The 18,633-nt window shown below is 38.9% G+C and overlaps 1 protein-coding gene across 1 annotated transcript in view; it reads right to left on the bottom strand.

Moving 5' to 3' along the window:
• kank3 (KN motif and ankyrin repeat domains 3) overlaps positions 1-18,633 on the bottom strand; it is a 67,876-nt gene that overhangs the window by 12,462 nt on the left and 36,781 nt on the right. Inside the window, exons 2-6 of the mRNA XM_030131384.1 lie at positions 12,876-12,948; positions 8,808-8,893; positions 5,091-6,884; positions 2,078-2,177; positions 1,743-1,970 (exon numbers count right to left, since the gene is read on the bottom strand). Of these exons, the coding sequence (XP_029987244.1) occupies positions 1,743-1,970; positions 2,078-2,177; positions 5,091-6,884; positions 8,808-8,844 (2,159 nt within the window). The 5' untranslated portion in view covers positions 8,845-8,893; positions 12,876-12,948. The remainder of the gene's footprint in view (positions 1-1,742; positions 1,971-2,077; positions 2,178-5,090; positions 6,885-8,807; positions 8,894-12,875; positions 12,949-18,633) is intronic.

Here is an 18,633-nt window from a genome sequence, read left to right as displayed (position 1 = left end):
CTTTGGTAGCCTCTTAGGCCCAGTTGCCCCCTGTTACCGAGGGCAACCACAGTTCCATCTATGTTGCTGTGGTAATACTTATAGCAATATACACATTCTATACGCCCACGTAACCAGAAGAATGTCAGTTAATCCTTTAGGGGCCAAAGTTTTCATTGTTTTTTTTTCTGAAAAATATTAAATTTTGATATCAAGATTTCAAAAAGCTGTATCTTGGAAGTGGTTAGAGATAAAGTCATACTGTAAATGAGACAAATATTGGGTATGACCCAAACTGTATGATGGGAGTAAATTTACTCAACTAATTTGCATATCGTGACATCACAGGACGGTAGCCATATTGGATTGCATAACTTTTAGTAAAACTGAACTTTGAACGTATTTACATGGTTTCTTTGTGTTTTTTGTCATCTTATCCTTAAAATAAATGAACTTAAACATTAGTAGAAAGTAAAATGCAGTATGTTTTAGTAGCTTTTTAGCCAAGCAGCAGAGTCAGTAAATCTGTTCTTATCTATCCAAACTAAAACTAAATCAACTTTACTTACATACTGACTAAACCAGCTCAGGACCACATCTTTAAACTTGATTTTCTTCTTCACTTTGTATAGAAACATGCCCTGAAATGGTGTTAGGACTGAAGGGGCACATGTCCACCATCTATTGGTGAGAGGTGGCAACAAGATTTGGCAACTATCTGGAGCTATGGTCCGTTTCATTCAGTTATGTTGGTTGTTATTGTAACTTTGGCACTTAAAGGGTTAACTGCTCAATGAAACCAATAGTCAAAACAGAACACAACTCAAATGATATGCACTTAAGATGGCAAATATTTAAACCAAGCTAACAGTCTGACACCAGAGTATATCATGAATATTTTCATAAAACAGAACAATGAGAAACTTTCTAAGAAACTTGCTAAGCTAACACTCAGCAGATCCAATAGTACAAGGATTATTTCTCTACTGGAGACTGATCTCATGAAATTGCGTTGTTTATCACGCCAGTTCTTTTGGCATGCTATACATACACATTTTTGTTTTTTCGTGTGTTATTCAACGCCATGTGATCGTGTGCCAATTTATGCCAAGATCTCTGGTTCACATAATCCTAACTGTTAGAAAAATAAGGCTATTAGACTATATCCTGTAAATACCAGGTGTCCAGAGCACGAGTCATGGATGGGTTATGATGACATTTTGCAAGAATGCCTGGACATATCAACTCAGGATATGTCTACCATTTCTTTGCTATCTGCTTGTTTTGTTCTAGTTTGGGACCAAAGCGTACTTGTTGTCCATCCAGTTTGGGTCCAGAGCGGGCTGCTACCCTTGAGGAGATCAGGCCATGGGACAGGTGGGGGAAGAGTACTAATTTTTCTAACACTAACTGTAACCCTCAGTGTGTGGTATTTGACGCGGCGTGAACATATACATGGAAAGCTTATAATGCTTACACGCCAATTAAAAGTGGCGTGTATATTAACACGAGTCACGATATCGCGTTGCTTTATCAATAAAACTCATTGGACAAGCTGAAGAAGAGGTCACATTATGATGCGATGATTACAAATGTCTCATCTTTACCATTTTCTGATCATAACTTGCTTTTACATGAATGAAACTTCTGTTATGGGCTAATCCATTGTTTGGTGTTGCATTGAAATGATTCCAACTGGAAACATCTGGACCAGGGTTTATATAAACAGTAAAACAATATGCATGCAGACATTAACCACATACTTCTCTTTGACGTCATCAGATGAATAACTTGTGGTTCTCAGCGCCTCCTCGTCAGTGTCGCTCTCATCCAGGTTGATGTTTCTCTCCTCATCAGATGTTTCTTCTTCCAGAGCTGCTTCATCCTCCTCAGTGCTGTCCAAACATTCTCCTTCTCCACTCTCCTCAGAAGAACTCCCATCTTCCTCCTCCTCCTCCTCTTCTTCTTCTTCACTGGATGTTGATTCGTATCTGGAAGAAGAAGACAGATTTCTTGCGTCACTTACATTTCTATCCACTTGGATGCTGAATATTTACTATCGAACATCTGTCAGTCATTTTGTGTTTCTGTTACTGACCCTCCGTTCAGAATCCCAACAAACTGCAGACTTTTCTTGCCAGCAGAGCGATTCTCTGAGTTACTCCCATCCTTCCTCTTCATAATTGATTTCAGCATACCTGTTCCCATGAAGGAAGCAGATGGACACAATAGTTCAAAGACGACAAACTGGAAAACATAAAACAATACCGCTCACACACATCACGTCCTCCAAAACACTTTATCATCTGTCAGTTTGTTTATCCCATTATAACTGACGTGTCCACTATGTGAACATGATAACTAAGTTTATCTAGTCGTCTGAATTTCAAGGCTTATCATGATGTTGACAGGACTTAAAAGCAGATTTAAACAAAGCTTTATTAACATCAGTCTCACTTTTAAATGTTTTGTATCATACTGCAACAAGACAAGCAATATAAAACTAGTAAACATTAATGGTCAGAATTTATCCCAGCTGTGTGTTGTGATGTTTGGGTTAACAGGAAGTCTCCTCATCCAAAAATAGGATCAATGTCCCTGTATCGCAGCGTCATGATCTATCAAGAATCAATACCAAGTTGAATTTGTGAGGTTGTCAGGTTCCCAATAGAAGTGGGTTGTTCTTTCACTGGAGGAGAACTCACCTAATTAAAGTTAATATATGACTTCTATCAGTGATCAATAGTAACTATATTGATATCTCTGACCATTTATATTTTGTAAACCATTAAAATATGGACCATTATAGGTAAAGGCAATTTCTTTAGTATTTCAAAAATTCGTGAAAAATTCAAAAATCAAAATTTCTGAAAACTGAAGAAACTTTGGAGACATTGTCCCAAAGAAGATACATAAAAAATGTGAAATGGATCCGACCAGTAGTTTAGGAGAAGACTGATGAAATCTAGACATTGATGACCTTGAGTTTGACCCTTCAGGGTCACTCAAGGTCAAAGGTCATGGACCCAAATGAAAGTCCATATATGACTTCCTATCAGTGCTCAACAGTAAGTATATTGATATCGCTAACTGTTTCCATGTTATAAACCATCAAAATGTGGACCATTATAAGTAAAAGGCAATTTTTTAATATTTCAAAAATTCATCAAAAATGTAAAAAATCTGAAACCAATTTCTCAAAACTGAGCAACGATGCTGGACACAGCACCTTCACAGTAGTTCATGGCCTGTCGACTGGTGAGCTAAAAACAACACAGTTATTTCTGCAAGTAATAAGTTAATATTATTTTCTTTATTAATAGTTTTATCTAATATAAGTAAACTACAAGTTCCACAATATTTGACTTAAAAGTGCAGACGATTTTTAATAGCTCACAGGATTCCTCTGGGATTCCTGGGATGGGAGTCCACTTCAGTATTCATCATGTGAGTCAACAGGAGCGGGAAATGTAATAATAATAATTCATTTTGAATTATTATAAATATGCAGTTCTATGAATAAAGTGAAATATAGTTGAAAATAACTTCTTTTGCTAAATGGAGGTAGTCATAAAAGCCAGAAAAAACATCACATTACATCTCTTAAAAAATAAAACAAGAATGTAACAGGACAGGAACTGTTAAAACATTGTGTCATGGGATTGGACTGTTTTTGTTGGAGTGGGATGGGACAGGAGTGAAAATTCACCCTCTAATTTGAAGCCTGCTGCACCATGTGAAAGACAATGGTCAAATTAGGAGTCAGAGAGTCGACGGCCGACGCCTGGAGCTTTGACCGATGTGACCTACTCTGCACTAACTATGTTAATCCCAAAACTCTTCTCACAAACCTCTAATTGTGGAACTCCACGTTTCTTTCATGTCCTTCTGAATTTTTGCCAGTATGAGCATGAGATCCACTATATGGACAAAAGTATGTGGACACATTGGATTCAGGTGTTTCTTATCTATTAAGTTTAAATTGTTGTCTTTGCTTCAAAAAGAGAGGGTTTTTACTTAATTTCTCCCAATTTGGATTTTTTTTTTTAATCCATGACTATAATTTTAAATGTTCTACCTCCAAATGTCTAAAATATTTTTCATGCTCTGATTGTAAACAATTTTCCATTAAACCTTGAGGAAATATTGATTCTTATAAACTATATGGCTAAAAATATTGGGACACATCATGTCAACAGCTGTAAGACGTCCTATTCATGAGGATTTGAGATAAAAATACTAATATTTCCTTAAAATTTAATGGGAGATTTTTCTTCCTCAGGGAGATGTGAAGAAAATAGATGGTTAGTTATGGTTGAAAATTATTATTTACAGTCAGAGCACAAAAAATATTTCAGAAAATTAGCAGTAGAACATTTAAAGTGATAGTCATGGATTAAAAAAACAAACAAAGCAAAGTCAGTGTTGAGAAAAATTCAGTAAAAATCATCTCTGAGGCATTTTGGAAGCAAAGATAACAATTTAAACCAAACTAACCAATGCAATGATATTTGTCCCAGTCTGTGATAAAAACTGTGTAATACCTGTTGATCCACTAATCCTATCAATACATGTCAGTAATTGGTGTAAAATACAGTTTGTCATCGTTTCATGGTCATTAGATATGACCCATTTGGATGTTCAGAGGCTCCGTAGTTACCGTGGAAACACTGTCATCTAACCAATGCAATGATATTTATCCCAATATAAAACTATATTCTGATATTTGTTATTACGCCAGGAGGTTTTGTGATGGCTTTGCTTTGTGTGTTTGTTTGCGTGTTTGTTTGCAGGATAACTCAAAAAGTTATGGACGAATTTTCAGGAAATTTTCAAGAAATGTTGATACTGGCAGAAGAAAGAAATGATTAAATTTTGGTGGTGAATGGGGGGGGGGGGGGGTGTCTGCGCTCTCCAAGTCCTTTTCTTGTTATTGTTTTGTATCCCAGACCCCTGTTACAAAAGAAATACCTGAATCCAATGTGTCCACATACTTTTGTCCATCTAGTGCAGGTCTTTAAAGGTTGTACATTTTGCTCAGTGAAACCTGCAGAAACACTGGAATAAATTCTGCCATATTTGATGTTTCCAGTGAAATAATCTGAACTCACCGGTCTTACTTGGAGCACTCGTCTCTTCCTGTTCTTCATCTTTCTTCTCAGCTGCACCGACCACCTCTTCTTCTGGTGAAACCTTGTATTCAGCGATGGTCAGCTGTCTTTTTTTGGGCGCTGTAACCTTCTGCTCCTCAGTCTTTTCCTCACACACATTCTCCCATTGACACCCAGTGCTGACCACAGCTACAGGAGCTGGTTTTTCCGGCTCCTCTACAGCATCGGTCTGGGTTCCCTGTTCAGTCTGGATCAAACCCTCACCTACACATGCATCGTTCACCTCTGGACAGCACAAAACGCCAGCATCCTTTAACACGGGACTCCACGTCTCAATCTGGACATTCACGGTTTCTGGTTTTGCGAGGACCTCTTTGTCAAACGTGACTTTGGTTGTTTTCTCCTCCATCTGGGCTCGGAGGCTCCCCAGGTCACTGTTGGCCACGTTCAGCCGGTCCTCCAGGGCCACGATGGACTCCTGCTGGAATTTAACGGTGTCTTGTAAGGTGTCTATTTCCCGCTGTGCCTCGCTGGTCAGCCCGAGCAGCGACTCCATCACCCAAATCCCAACCTCGCTGGTCTCCACTCCAGCCTGGACCCCCTCCTCACATATGGGACGGGCTTCTGTTCCAGTGCCCCTCTCACAAACGTTCACCTGGGTGCAAACCGAGGCATCTTTCACCCCCTGACTGTGGTAGAAAACAACTGAGTCCATTGGTTTGTCGTCGCCAACGCCCACCGACTTCTTTTCAACAGGTGGAACTTTCTCTGCAGCTTTGACGAGAACTTTAGCGGACGGTTCTGTTGCTTTCACATCCTTACTCTCAAACTTCTCAGTCAGCCTTTTCAGCTCTGCAGATTTTCCAATTTTCGGACCAGGTGAGGTTGGGGAAGTTACTCGACTCTGGTTGCTTTCTTCACCGTTGTTTACAGTGATCTCTGTAGTTTGGGTGGATGACTCTGCAGACTTCGGCGGCTGCTGCTGCTGCTTTGTTGCCTCCATCACCACTTTCTTCTCCTGCAGTTCCAACAGGAGCATGTCTTTCTCTGCACGGAGCTTGGCCACCTCTTTCTCGAGTGCAGGAACGCCCTTTACCCGTTCTTCCATCTCCTTCAGCTGTTTCAAAGCCGTGGCCATCTGCTCCCTAACCGTCTGTAGCTGACTGGGTGGGACTGGAGTCACGGTGGTGGCGGGCGTACTGCGCCCAGAGGTCTGAGGACTGGGTTTAATCCAACTGCTGGGCACCGGCTGAGTGGACGGAGATGGTAGGATGTGTTTGGGAGGGTCTCCCAGCTGGAAGCGCCCTCCGTTCTGCTGCTGATGGCTCTGCTCCTGCTGCAGCCGCCGACTGGTCTCCAGGAGGGTTCGCTCCACGCGGGGGTTGCGTTGAGGTGGAGGGGGGGGCACTTTAGTCCCCGCAGACAGTGGAGGGACAGTGATGAGGGTCACAGGAGACAGAGACAGTCCCTCACAGGGCGCCGAGCCGAGTCGGTTGCGTGGTGGAGGCGGAGGCGGAACTCTGCCATCCTCGCTCCCCGGAGATGCAAGAGACTCGGTGGACGTCCAGCCGCTGGTGCGCCCCCCCACACCAGGACTCCTCTGGGAGAGTTTGGTTCCCCGTCCGGAACGTCGGGGGCCGACAGCTGCCCGGCGGACGTTGTGCCCACTTTCTATCTCTTCCACATATTTGAGAAAGTCCAAGTCGAGTTGAAAACCGTACGGAGTCTGGACGGAGTAAGAAGCGGGCTGATCAGCCTCCTCCTGACTGGGGTAGAGGAACGGAGAGCCCAGGTCTGTTGGAAGAACGACATGTGACTATACAGGACTGGTCCTACAGTACTACTGAATACATTTAGTACATTAACCCTCTGATGTCCCGCCCAGAGAGGTGTCTAAATGTTTTTCATAGAATTTCATACACAATTGTCATACAGTTTGTTTCAAATAGGTCACAATGTTTTTATTTTATATCATGTCATATATGAAGTTATTATTTCAGTCTCATCCAGTTCAAATATGTAGCTACTGCTGATCCTGATAAGCTAATAACCAGATAATAGTAGTCGATAAAACCTCTGTAAATGTTGTGTTTCGTGATGAAAACCTTAAACGCAAACATAAAATCTTCTTTGCAGGTGAAGACCATTGAAAAAAGACACAAAATACACTTTCTATTATGTATTTTAATGAATCCAAATGCATTTTATTGCTCTTTTATCTTGAAAATTCAACAATATTTAAAACTAATTCACTCCATGTCTGACTCTAAAGGGATAAATATGCAAATGTTACACCTGGTCCTAAACATGTAATGCATCTGGTTTTACTGTGTTAATGAGGCAGAGATAATTATGCAATAGTTAAATACTATAAAACCTTCCTATTGTTTAGTTTAACAGCCAGTTTGGATGAGTACTGTTTAAAATACGAGAAACAGAAAGTCTGATAAAGAGGACTTTGTGTTTCTTTATGACAGTAAAGTTTGTTTAATCTTTAATCAGTTACACATGTCTTTTCTTTGCTGAGGTTAAAACCACTTCTTTGATATGATCAAACAATCTGATGCGGTAAAACTCCACAAACCCTAACAGATTAAAACCTGTTCTATGATAAACTACATGGACAAAAATATTGGGACACATCATGTCTACAGCTGTAAGATGTCCTGTTGATGATGATTTAAGATAAAAACATCATTTCCATTAAGTTTAACCCTTTCGTGCATGACCTCCTCATAGTTTAAGATCACTTTCCAAAGGGTTATAAAGACAATATTATCCAAACCACATGGGGACAGTCTCTATAGACCCTAAGCAATACAATGAAAAAAAGAATCACCTTAGTTATAGAATTTGGACTGTTCTGTGATCTCATAAAGTTAACCTCCTAAGACCCAGCTATGGGTTTTCTGTTCACAAACAACAAGAGTCTCACAGCTTTATACAAAAAAAAAAAAAAAAAACAGTCCACTGCAAAGGATATTCCATAAAAATAAAAAAATGCATCTGAAAAAACTGTTGCATCATGATGTTTCCAATATAGGCAATTATTTAATTTTTAAAAAGCCGAAACGTGTCCTTTCCTGGGTCTCAGGAGGTTAAATATCTTCTTAATAAAACCATATTTTAAAAAAACAAAAAAAACATTCAAAATGCATTTCAACTTTAGCCTAATTTTGAGTAATAAAATCAATCTTAAAAAATGCAAATTCTTTTTTTTTTCATAATTCATGCATGAAAGGGTTAATGGGGAATCTGTTTTCCTAAGTGAGATGTGAAGGAAGTAGATGGTTAGTTGTGGTAGGAAATTATTATTTACAGTCAGAGGAGGAAAAATATAACATATAACATCATAGTGATGAATAAAAGAAAAAGCAACAAACAGAAACAATGTTGAGAGAAATTAAGTAAAAACCATCTCTGAGGCATTTTGGAAGCAAAGATAATAATTTAAACCAAACTAACCAATGCAATGATATTTATCCCAATATAAAACTATATTATTACATTAGTCATTATTGTTTTGTATCCCAGACCCCTGTTAGAAAACAAACACCTGAATTTAACATGTCCACATACTTTTGTCCATACAGTGTAAATGTTATCTAAATCCCTGTTACTTATCTAAAAAAGAAGCCCGAAATACACACACATTTTCACTGCAGGTTTCAGTACAAATCAGCCCAGTGTGTGTGTTTTCATTGTGTGGTTTCTTACCCGGCAGCTTCGGGTTAACCTGCACCGACTGAGTCATGTTTCAGGACTGGAGTCTTTATTATTCACACACAGCTTCAGATGAAAACCTGGATAAAGAAAACACACAGTGGCATTAATTCATTTATCATGATATTCTTTAAACACTAACCGATACTGATTTCCAAAACACTGCACAGACGGTTGTTCATTTTTTTTTCCTGGTGTCAAACAAAACATTTGAAGTTAAACACAGGATTTAACAAAGTGTCACAGTATTTGTCGTCTCACATGATCTCTCATTTCACATCACTGCTGCAGACGTGGACCGTCTCATTAACTGCTTCAACAAAACGTGAATAACTCAAGCCTAACCGGAGTGGCTCCACTTTAATGGCGGATCTAGATGTTTTTTATTGGAGCTGTAAACCCACTACAAAGTGCACAGAGGCCTGAAGAGCTTTCCATGTTGTCTTACGGCTCATTAACACACGTGACGGACTGTGACTGAATTCAAAGCCTGTTCCCGGAGATGGAGAGGTTTAGGTGGAATGGATGTTGTTTACTTTTCAGACGTGTTGAAGGACATTCGGCCTGACATCATACATACCACAGAGCAGGCGTGTGTTGTTTCTGTTGTCAAGCACTTGACCTTATTATGAAGGTTTGAGTGTATAGAGCATATACAAATCACATATTCCACACAGTTTAACCCATAAAGACCCACAGCTACTTCTGGGGCAGTTGCAAAAATGTTTTTTTTCTCCATATTTGACTTTTTTTAAGTGACTGATCACCATTTATGATAAAATTACATTAGGCTAGATCTTTATTGTTCCTTTAGGCAGAGCCCTTAGGAAGCTGAGGCACCAATATCAACTCAACAGTGAATGTACACACATAAAAAAATATAACAAGAATATAGTTACAACAATAATGAAAAACAGTAGTGGAAAAAAAAGACAATTGCACATTAGAAAGTACTAGAAATAACAAATAATAAAGTAGTAATGTTATAATATCATAAGATGCACTATAAATATATTTATATTTATCAATAGTCACAGGATAATTACAATAAAGTGATAATAGTAATCGTAGTTGTAACAATGATATATAAGTAATAAAGTATATAAGTAATAGTAATAAGTGATACGAAAAATAATTATCCTCTGTATTTTGCATTTTTTCAGTATAAATCAGGTATTTTCATTTATTTAATTCACTGATCATGTAGATGTTCATTAAAGCTCAGATTAAAGTTGAGGGTTATTACATCAGAAACAGAAAACTCAAGAAAAAGTGAGTTTTTCTGCAAATATATCATTAAATAAACATAAATCCAGTGTGTCCATCCACTGTCATTGATCCAACTCCATGGGTTTTACTGGTGAATCAATGTTGTAGAAGATGTTGTTGTAGAACATCCAAATGGGTCATATCTGATGACCGTGAAAAGACAACAATCTACCAGTTATTTCCATATATTGATAGGTTTAGTGGATCAGATGTTAATGAACATGTTAAATCAGCAGATGCTTTTGGTCGTCAGTGGATGTTTGGGTCTTTAAGGGTTAAAGATATGTTTGTACATGTATCAGAAGCTGCTGGCAAATAATGCACACATTCAAGGGAAACATCCCATATTAAGTGACAGCTCCAGAAACCACAGCTCCATTAACAGCAGCATCAGCTCCACAGAAAAACCAAAAGACTCATTTTCACCACAAGAACGCCACAACATCCATCCATACTGCTTCACCGGGAAATCACTCATTTCCTTTAGTGATTATACTCCTAATCATGTAAAACTTTCACTGGAAAATAGAACCATAAAGGAAACATGAATGGTTTTCACTGTAATTCACGCTGTTCAAATGTGTCAGAATGAACTGATGTTAAACAGTAGTTGTTGCTGTTTGTGTTGACAGCCAGACGCTGCTTGTGTTTGGACAAAACAGACAGGAAATATAAAAGGCTTCCTGAGCAGCAGGAAAGGACGACTAGTTCACGCATGTTCCTGACGTTCTGGATTACTGTTGTTGTTACAGCGCTGCCTCAAATCAAACATGGAACTGACAGAACCAGGCCTCTCATTTCCCCTGATTTCGTGTTTATATGAAGAGCAAAGAAAACTGGGTGTAGCTTTGGATTTTAAAGGACAAATGTAGGTCATCGGTATTGATTTATCTGGTCAAACTTTTAGTAAAAATAGAACCAATGTCTCTGTCTCTCAGCATCCTGTTCTATCAAGAATCAATAAGTTGAATGTGTGAGGTTGTCAGGTTCTGTTTCTATGTTAGAGTCCTGTGGTCTGGATGCAGGAGATCAATCTAACAACAGAAGTGGGTGGTACTTTCGCTGGAGGAGAACTCAACTAATTCAATCAAAGTCCATATATGACTTCTATCAGTGATCAATAGAAACTGTATTGATATCTGTAACCATTTACATGTTATAAACCATCAAAATACGGTCCATTAGAAGGAAAGGCACATTTCTCTGAATCAGATTTATTATAAAAACTCCTTTGGTTTTCTTTGTATCATCTTTGAACAGAATTACTGAAGCACTGAAGCCTCTGACTGTGGTCCAACTATGCTGTCTTACTTTTTTTTTTTTTTAATGACTTGCATTTTTAATTTCCTTTTTCCAAATATATCACATCATCACACATCAAATACTAACATTAGAGCATTGGTAAATCACCCACCCACCTGTAACCAGAAGGGGTGTTCATATCGATCTTGTGGCTTTTATCCCACACACATCAACTTTGAGTATCCATGTATATAATGTAAACATATGCCATAAATATCTACACAGAGGTGTCTAATTATAATATACACACATACATACATAAGGTATATGATCGTTGTCTTTTCAGTGTGAATCCTCTGAGCCTTTAGTCTTTGAAATCTGTTTTCTTAGTTTTTATTTAAGGTTATGGTTACACTTTAACCTTTTATGGATTACCATTATAACAGGCCGCCTAGATTTCTTTGTTGTTTTTGCGTCAGAAAATGTATTTTTTGCCATTTTTTTTACACTTTTCAGGAAGAACTTAACTTTTAATATCTGGCCATTAATAATCATTATTATATGTAATAAAAGCTTAAAACAGTGTTTTATAGCAAAAAAAAAGACTTGATTTTTTTTATATCATGAAAACTTCTGTTAATTTGTAGAACAAAACTTTATGAGATTATACAAATAAACGTTCAATTAGTTTATATGTGCTCAAATATTTTTGTTTGTCTAGAGCATTCTGTGTCCATGTCACAGCTCTTATTTCTAGTAATTTTTACCCTGTGTCTCTGTAGCACTTCTAGTCTATCAATGAACTGTACACACCAGAAAAATACAGATAACAGTGGAAAAAAAGGCGGAAAAAAACAGCGAAACTCAACAAAAACACACTAGTAGAACACTCCAAAATAGCACTGTCACTATGTACAACTACTTACAAATATTCACTGCAAAACACTGCTAGAACCTCGTTAAAATGCTGCTACAAGTAATAAAAATCTTCCATCTCTCTCTCACCGACTGCACTCTGCTGCTCTCTGCTCCACCCACTTCCACCCCTCCCCCTCAGCCAATGCAGAGCTCCACCATAATATGTTAAATAGCATTCAAAAGTTCCAAATCTCAGCTTTCACATGACATTTGGATTGTGTATATTGCACAAACAGTTCAGGAGTTCGCAAAAATGTGGTACTGGAGACACAATCATCCTGAAAGATTTAAAGAAAAAGGCTTAAATTGTCAAAAAAACACCATAAGAAAACTCAACATGTGAACTGAATTAAACAGATGGGCAGTTTGTGTCAGTTTTCCTAGCAGCCTTGGTTTTTGCCTGTATTCTATTTTTAGATTCCCATTCAAATGTGTATTTCTCCGTCTGTGACTGGTCGTCTGGGGTCAACGAACACTCTCCAGAAACCCCGGGTCGACAAAGTGAGCTGATAACCGCCGTTGTGACACCATTTAACGTGACTGTGAATGTTTGTTTTTGTTCAACCAGGTGACGGACAGAGGCTGAACTGGCTTCGTGATAACAGGCCCTTGGTTTTATCTGGAAACGTTTACCTCTCAGCCGCTCAGTGAACGATTCAAGCAGGTGGAGATCAGGCTGGTTCCCTCCTCCCTGCTCCTCACCGCCCTGGAAAAAAAAAAAAAAAAGAAAGATAGACACATCAGAAAATGACACAAAAAGCATTAAAAACACCACTCAGTTGGTTAGACAAGTACATGCTCAAACCCTCATAATCTCCAGATGTGAACCCATAAAGACCCAAACATCCACCAGCAAACAAAACCATCCACTGATCCATTAATCCTGTCAATACATGGAAATAATCTTTTCATGGTCATCAGATATGACCCATTTGGACGTTCAGAGGCTCCGTAGTTACCGTGGAAACACCATTATCTTCTACAACATTGATTCACCAGTAAAACCCATGGAGTTGGATCAATGACAGGAGACGATGGGTTTATGTTCAGTCGATGTATTTGCTGAAAAAGAGGTCACTTTTTCTTCAGTTTTCTTGATATAATAACCTTTTAATTTACTCTGCGCTTTCATGAACATCTATATGATCAGTAGGGGTGTAACAGTGCACTCGTTTGTACCGAACATTCAATAAAATATGGAAGTGTACCAAATGAATACGTGTATTTACAGTCATGGAAAAAATTATTAGACCACCCTTTGTTTTCTTTATTTTCTTGTTTATTTTAATGCCTGGTTCAACTAAAAATCAAGCAGATTTCCACAACCTGTTTTAATTCCTGCTTAATTTGTTAAATCTATAACTAGTTATTTCGCAACATTTGCACATACAGTAGCGGAAAATATTGTTAGACCGCCCTTATTTTCTTCAATTTCTTGTTCATTTTAATGCCTGATACAACTAAAAGTACATTTGTTTGGACAAATGTAATAATAACAACAAAAATAGCTCATAGTAGTTTAATTTCAGAGCTGATATCTATCCATTTAACATGTTTTCTTGATAAAAACCAAAATCACTTCAGTTCTTACATTAATATCTATGACATTGTACTGACAAAAACAGTGCTTTTAGACATTCCATGTTTTCTTTTGTCTGTTTTAGTCACATGATCCACACAGGAGGTAGAACTTGATTGCGTAACCATTGTTTTTGAAGACTTTTGATGGTCTAATAATTTTTTCCGCGATTGTATGTGAAGAAGGCAAACACTCGCCGTAAGTTTCCCCATGAACGTTGAAGCGAAACACACACAATGTGAGCAGGGTGGCTGCAAACAGAACCCATGTGTAATATCTGATATCCTAGATCAGGGAAGTCCAAACCTGATCCTCGAGGGCCGGTGTCCTGCATGTTTTAGATCTTTCCCTCTTCCAACACACCTGGTTGAATTAATGATCAGCTCATCATCAAGCTATGCAGAACCCTGATACTGATGTAATGGTTTCCAGGTGTGCTGGAAGAGGGAAACATCTAAAACATGCAGGATACTGGCCCTCGAGGACCAGGGTTGCTGACCTTTGTCCTAGACGGATGTCTAAGCGGACCACGCACCATGCACATGCTGAAGGTGAACCAGTACGGCAGCTCAGAGCAGCGTCACAGGGACACAGCCAGAGTTGGAAGACCCTGTCTTCTCTGAGGTCTACGATTTGGGAGCATTTCAGATTCCCTGTCGGTCATGTCAGTGGAGAGAGGCGGGTTGACGAAACCAGAGCGGTGTGCCGGCATGGTTTGGTGAAGATCGGTTATCGGTTAAGTTCATGAAATTGGTCTCCTTCACTGTACTGAAAACGTATTGAAAATGTATGGAACCGAAGACCCCTGGGGCAGCCGAGTTGGCTTGTGACCGAAAGGTTGCCGGTTTGATTCCTTGGACTGGCAGAGAGTTGTTGGCTGATGTGCCCTTGAGCAAGGCACTTAACCCTCCCCATTTGCTCCCCGGGCACCTGACACTGCTCCTAGCATGCAGTGTGTGTGATGCATGAGCTAGTGATGGGTTAAAGGCAGAGGGCAAATTTTGGTGTGAGTTGTTTACATGTGTGACAGTCTACTACTGATTCTGTTCTATTCTGAACCAAAAACATACTGTTACACCCCTAATGATCAGTGAATTAAATACTGGAAAATACCTGATTTGCACTGAGAAAAAAAAACAACCACAAAATACAGAGGTTAATATAATAGATAAAAGGTAAATTCTAGAGGAAACATCATTTTGGAACTGACACAGAAGTAGCACCGGGTCTTTATGGGTTAATGACTGGATGTTTTCTCCACTAACATCAGCAAAAACCTCAGAAAAAGAATGTTCGTCTTGACATCGAAAAAACAGGAAATTAACCTAAAAACTAAGAGGATGTTTACGTGTCCACCTGCGTTGTCACAAACCTTCGCCACTGCAGGTGTGTGTGTTTACAGTGAAAATTACAGGGGGTGCCGTCTACAAGTGTTATGTTCGACTACCTGCATAGTTTGAGTTTTTTTCTTTTCAACGCAGATAGAAGGATGCGTGCGACAGAGATACACTTAAATGAAAACCGATCCAGCCTCAGCTACAGTCGAGTTCTGGATGAATCACACACACGCTCCAGTTTCTTGTAAAAACGCACACACCGATTTCTTTTCCCAGCAGCCTCGGGCACATTCCTCACACATGCTGTTGCAACACGCCGACCGTCCTGTGCGCTGAGTGACTACTGATAACCTATGAAGACACACATCATCCGTCAGCTCCGACTCAACCACACACTCGCTTTATTGTCACAGGGACGACCACAAACTTCACAGCTTTTCAAACACACACGAGGCTAATTATCACAAATGTTATTAGGGGTCATTACGGACAACCAGCCCATTAAAGTCCGCAGTAGAAAGAGAAAAGGCAGATTGTGGTGGAGCTGATAAGAGCGTTTCTGCACAGCGTCGTCTTCTCCCTGCTCTGGTTTCTGTCAGACTCTGCTCTCAGGTTCCACCACAGTAAACATGACGCTGCTCAGTCCTCTGGACCAATAAAAACAACTAAAAAAGCTTCACCTCCAGGGTTTACTTTGGTCCAAACCACAGAGGAGCCAATTAGGGCACTTGGAATTTTTGTTTATTTGGCTTTTTTTCTGGAAAACAAGAAACAAGCAGACAACATGGATGGTTTGTTTATGGTGTTTTTAGAAGTGTGTAATCCTGTACAGTTGGATTTGACAAAGATTTTTGGAGTTTAACCCTTAAATGCACAATTGTTTGGACTCTTCCATGAATGGGACAGAAACGTACAGAAGATGATTAGGGCCACTGGAAAAAAAAAAAAAAGGAGTAAATTAAGGTCCAATATATGTATTTTTATTATTATTCTGAGATAAAAAGTTAGAATTCTGAGATTAATGTCAGAATTCTGAGATTAAAGTGAGAATCCAGGCTTTTTTTCTCAGAATTCTGACTTCAATCTCAGACCAATAATAAAAAAAAAAAACAGTTAAACAGTGAGAATTCTGCCTTTTTTCTCAGAATAATAAAAAATATATATTGGACCTTTTTTTCCCCAATGGCCCTAGTCCTTTTCCATAAAAATGACCAGTTTTTAAACTTTTGTGTCTTTACGCCACTTTTGTCATTTTGTCATGTTAAAAATAATCAATTATATTATATTGTAGTCCACAAAAGAATGATTTCATGTTTGAAATATTTATTTTTAACAATTTTAACATTTTTGAAAATTTGAAAAGCAAGGTATGTATAGTATATAATATATTGTATATAACAGCAATAGAACGTCAACACCCATTTTGTGAGTGAGTCCTTTGGTTTTGCTGTAGAGTGAATGAATAGAATGAATCAAAGGTTCAGATGAAATTCCACTGAAAATCAATAGCCACTTTTACACAGAGATCCTGAAAAAACGGTGAGATGGTGATCCCACCTTCTTTCCACCACTGACTGATTTCCACAGCTGAGACAAAGGAGGAACAGAGGGGAGACGGGCTGGACTTTTACACAGCGGACCTGTGTTCTGGAATCAAAGGGGTGGTGACTCAGCAAAGCGTAGAGTGTGACGTAAAACTTGCACGTCGGAAATACCCCAAACCTAGCGGTGTTGCTAACCTCTCCAGACTCGGCCCGTCTTTCACTGTTCCTCAGATGTTAGCATGGACAGAGTCCTCCGCCCAAAGTGACAACAGCTGGTGCATCTGAGCGTCTCCCCACTTCCACATCTTTCTGGTCTCGTTGATAAGTTTGTTTACTTCCCACGGCCCACACTCATTTATAAATCCCACGGTGCGGGAGTTGCACACACAATACGTCGTCCAAACATCACACCTCGGTTGAGGAACAAGAGGTGTTTCCTTTACATAGTGTTCCAGAATCCTGGTTCCACCTTTATCGTGGCTCTGTTTCTACCTCCAGCGGAGTTACAGAGGTGGGACCAAATGATCCACCATTTCATTTACACAGACGTCGTTGGTACAGAAGTGCTGTGTAAAAGGGGCTGATGTGGGTCATGTTGACCCACCTATGGAAGTTTGGGTAGAAATACAAAAACTACAATTTTACAAAATTGATAAAACGTAAGTTAGAAATTTAAACGGTATGATGTCAGTAACATGTTTTTGAGGAATACCTGGAATATGAAATAATAACTTTGTTTCAAAGATATTGGAAGAAAACAACCTAACTGGGTCTTTTCTGACACATTTATGCATCTGATGGTTAAACAAGTCTGGCGTCAGTTTGTTCAACTTTACCTCACATCTTTTCCAGTTTTTTTTTTTGTGTTTTTTTAATGTCTTATTGTCATGGTCCAGATTAAACTGTGTAATCTGGTTCAGATATTCTTTGTCAAAGCGGATCCAGGTCCACAAAAGATGTGGTTCACAACTTTACATCATCGTCAAGGTCTTTATAACAACAAGTGTATGTGTTTCAGGGGCAGTTGGGTGTGACGTCACTGTTACTGGCGCTCAGATCCACACTGGTCTGTATCAACCAACATGGTGTCATGAGCTCATTCATATTTTCTGAGTGACACTAAATAGAATGTTATTAAAGCTGCCTTTCTCAAACTAAGGGTTGGGACCTAAAATGGGTTACAGCCCTGTTTATACTGGGTCTGCAATTGGCGTGGAGTAGAATATGTACACAGAACCTGAATAAATGTTAGTATTTCACTACAGAATTTTAACCTCAACCTCTGGATTTGATATTTTCACTTTGAAAACCTTCCTGTGCAAATATTTCTGTTTGCCTGACACATATGGATCAGATGTTTTCAGACTTTTTCAGTGTTTACATGTGACGCTCATCAACCAGTGTGTGTTATTTTCTGGCTATCATTGGCGTTTCATCCCATTCCATGTGTTTGACATGTTAGACTTGGTAAAATAATGGAAATATGGTCATATTTAATGCATTTGTAAGTTTGCATCCCATTGAGACACTGAAATCATCTTTTTGGTTTTGAGGTGATTAAGTTTGGGAAAAGTTTGAGACATGCTCCATAAGCACTTGGGTTTGAGGAACGATAAGAGTTTGTTTCAAAAAATCCATCATAAAGGTTCATTCCCATCCAGCTTAAAAAAAAAAAAAAATCAGCATTTTCATTGAAAACTTGGTTAAAAAAATTAAAAAGAAGGGGTTTTCACATTTGGAAAGATAGAAAAAGTGGTCGTATTGATTATAAAAGTAAAGTGCCATGGAAATAAATTAGCAAAGGAAGTATCTTAAGATTGTAATACCACTGATGGCCACTAGATGATGCTGTAAAAAGCTCTGCCTCCTGTTGACTCACACTGGACTTCTCTCCAAAAACACTAAGTCAGTATTGCTTCCCACAATTCTTT

Source organism: Sphaeramia orbicularis, chromosome 4 (assembly GCF_902148855.1).
Source record: "Sphaeramia orbicularis chromosome 4, fSphaOr1.1, whole genome shotgun sequence".
NCBI classification, from domain to species: domain Eukaryota; kingdom Metazoa; phylum Chordata; class Actinopteri; order Kurtiformes; family Apogonidae; genus Sphaeramia; species Sphaeramia orbicularis.
The sequence above is the reverse complement of the archived record's forward strand: the minus strand, read 5'-3'. Positions and strand labels throughout refer to the sequence as shown.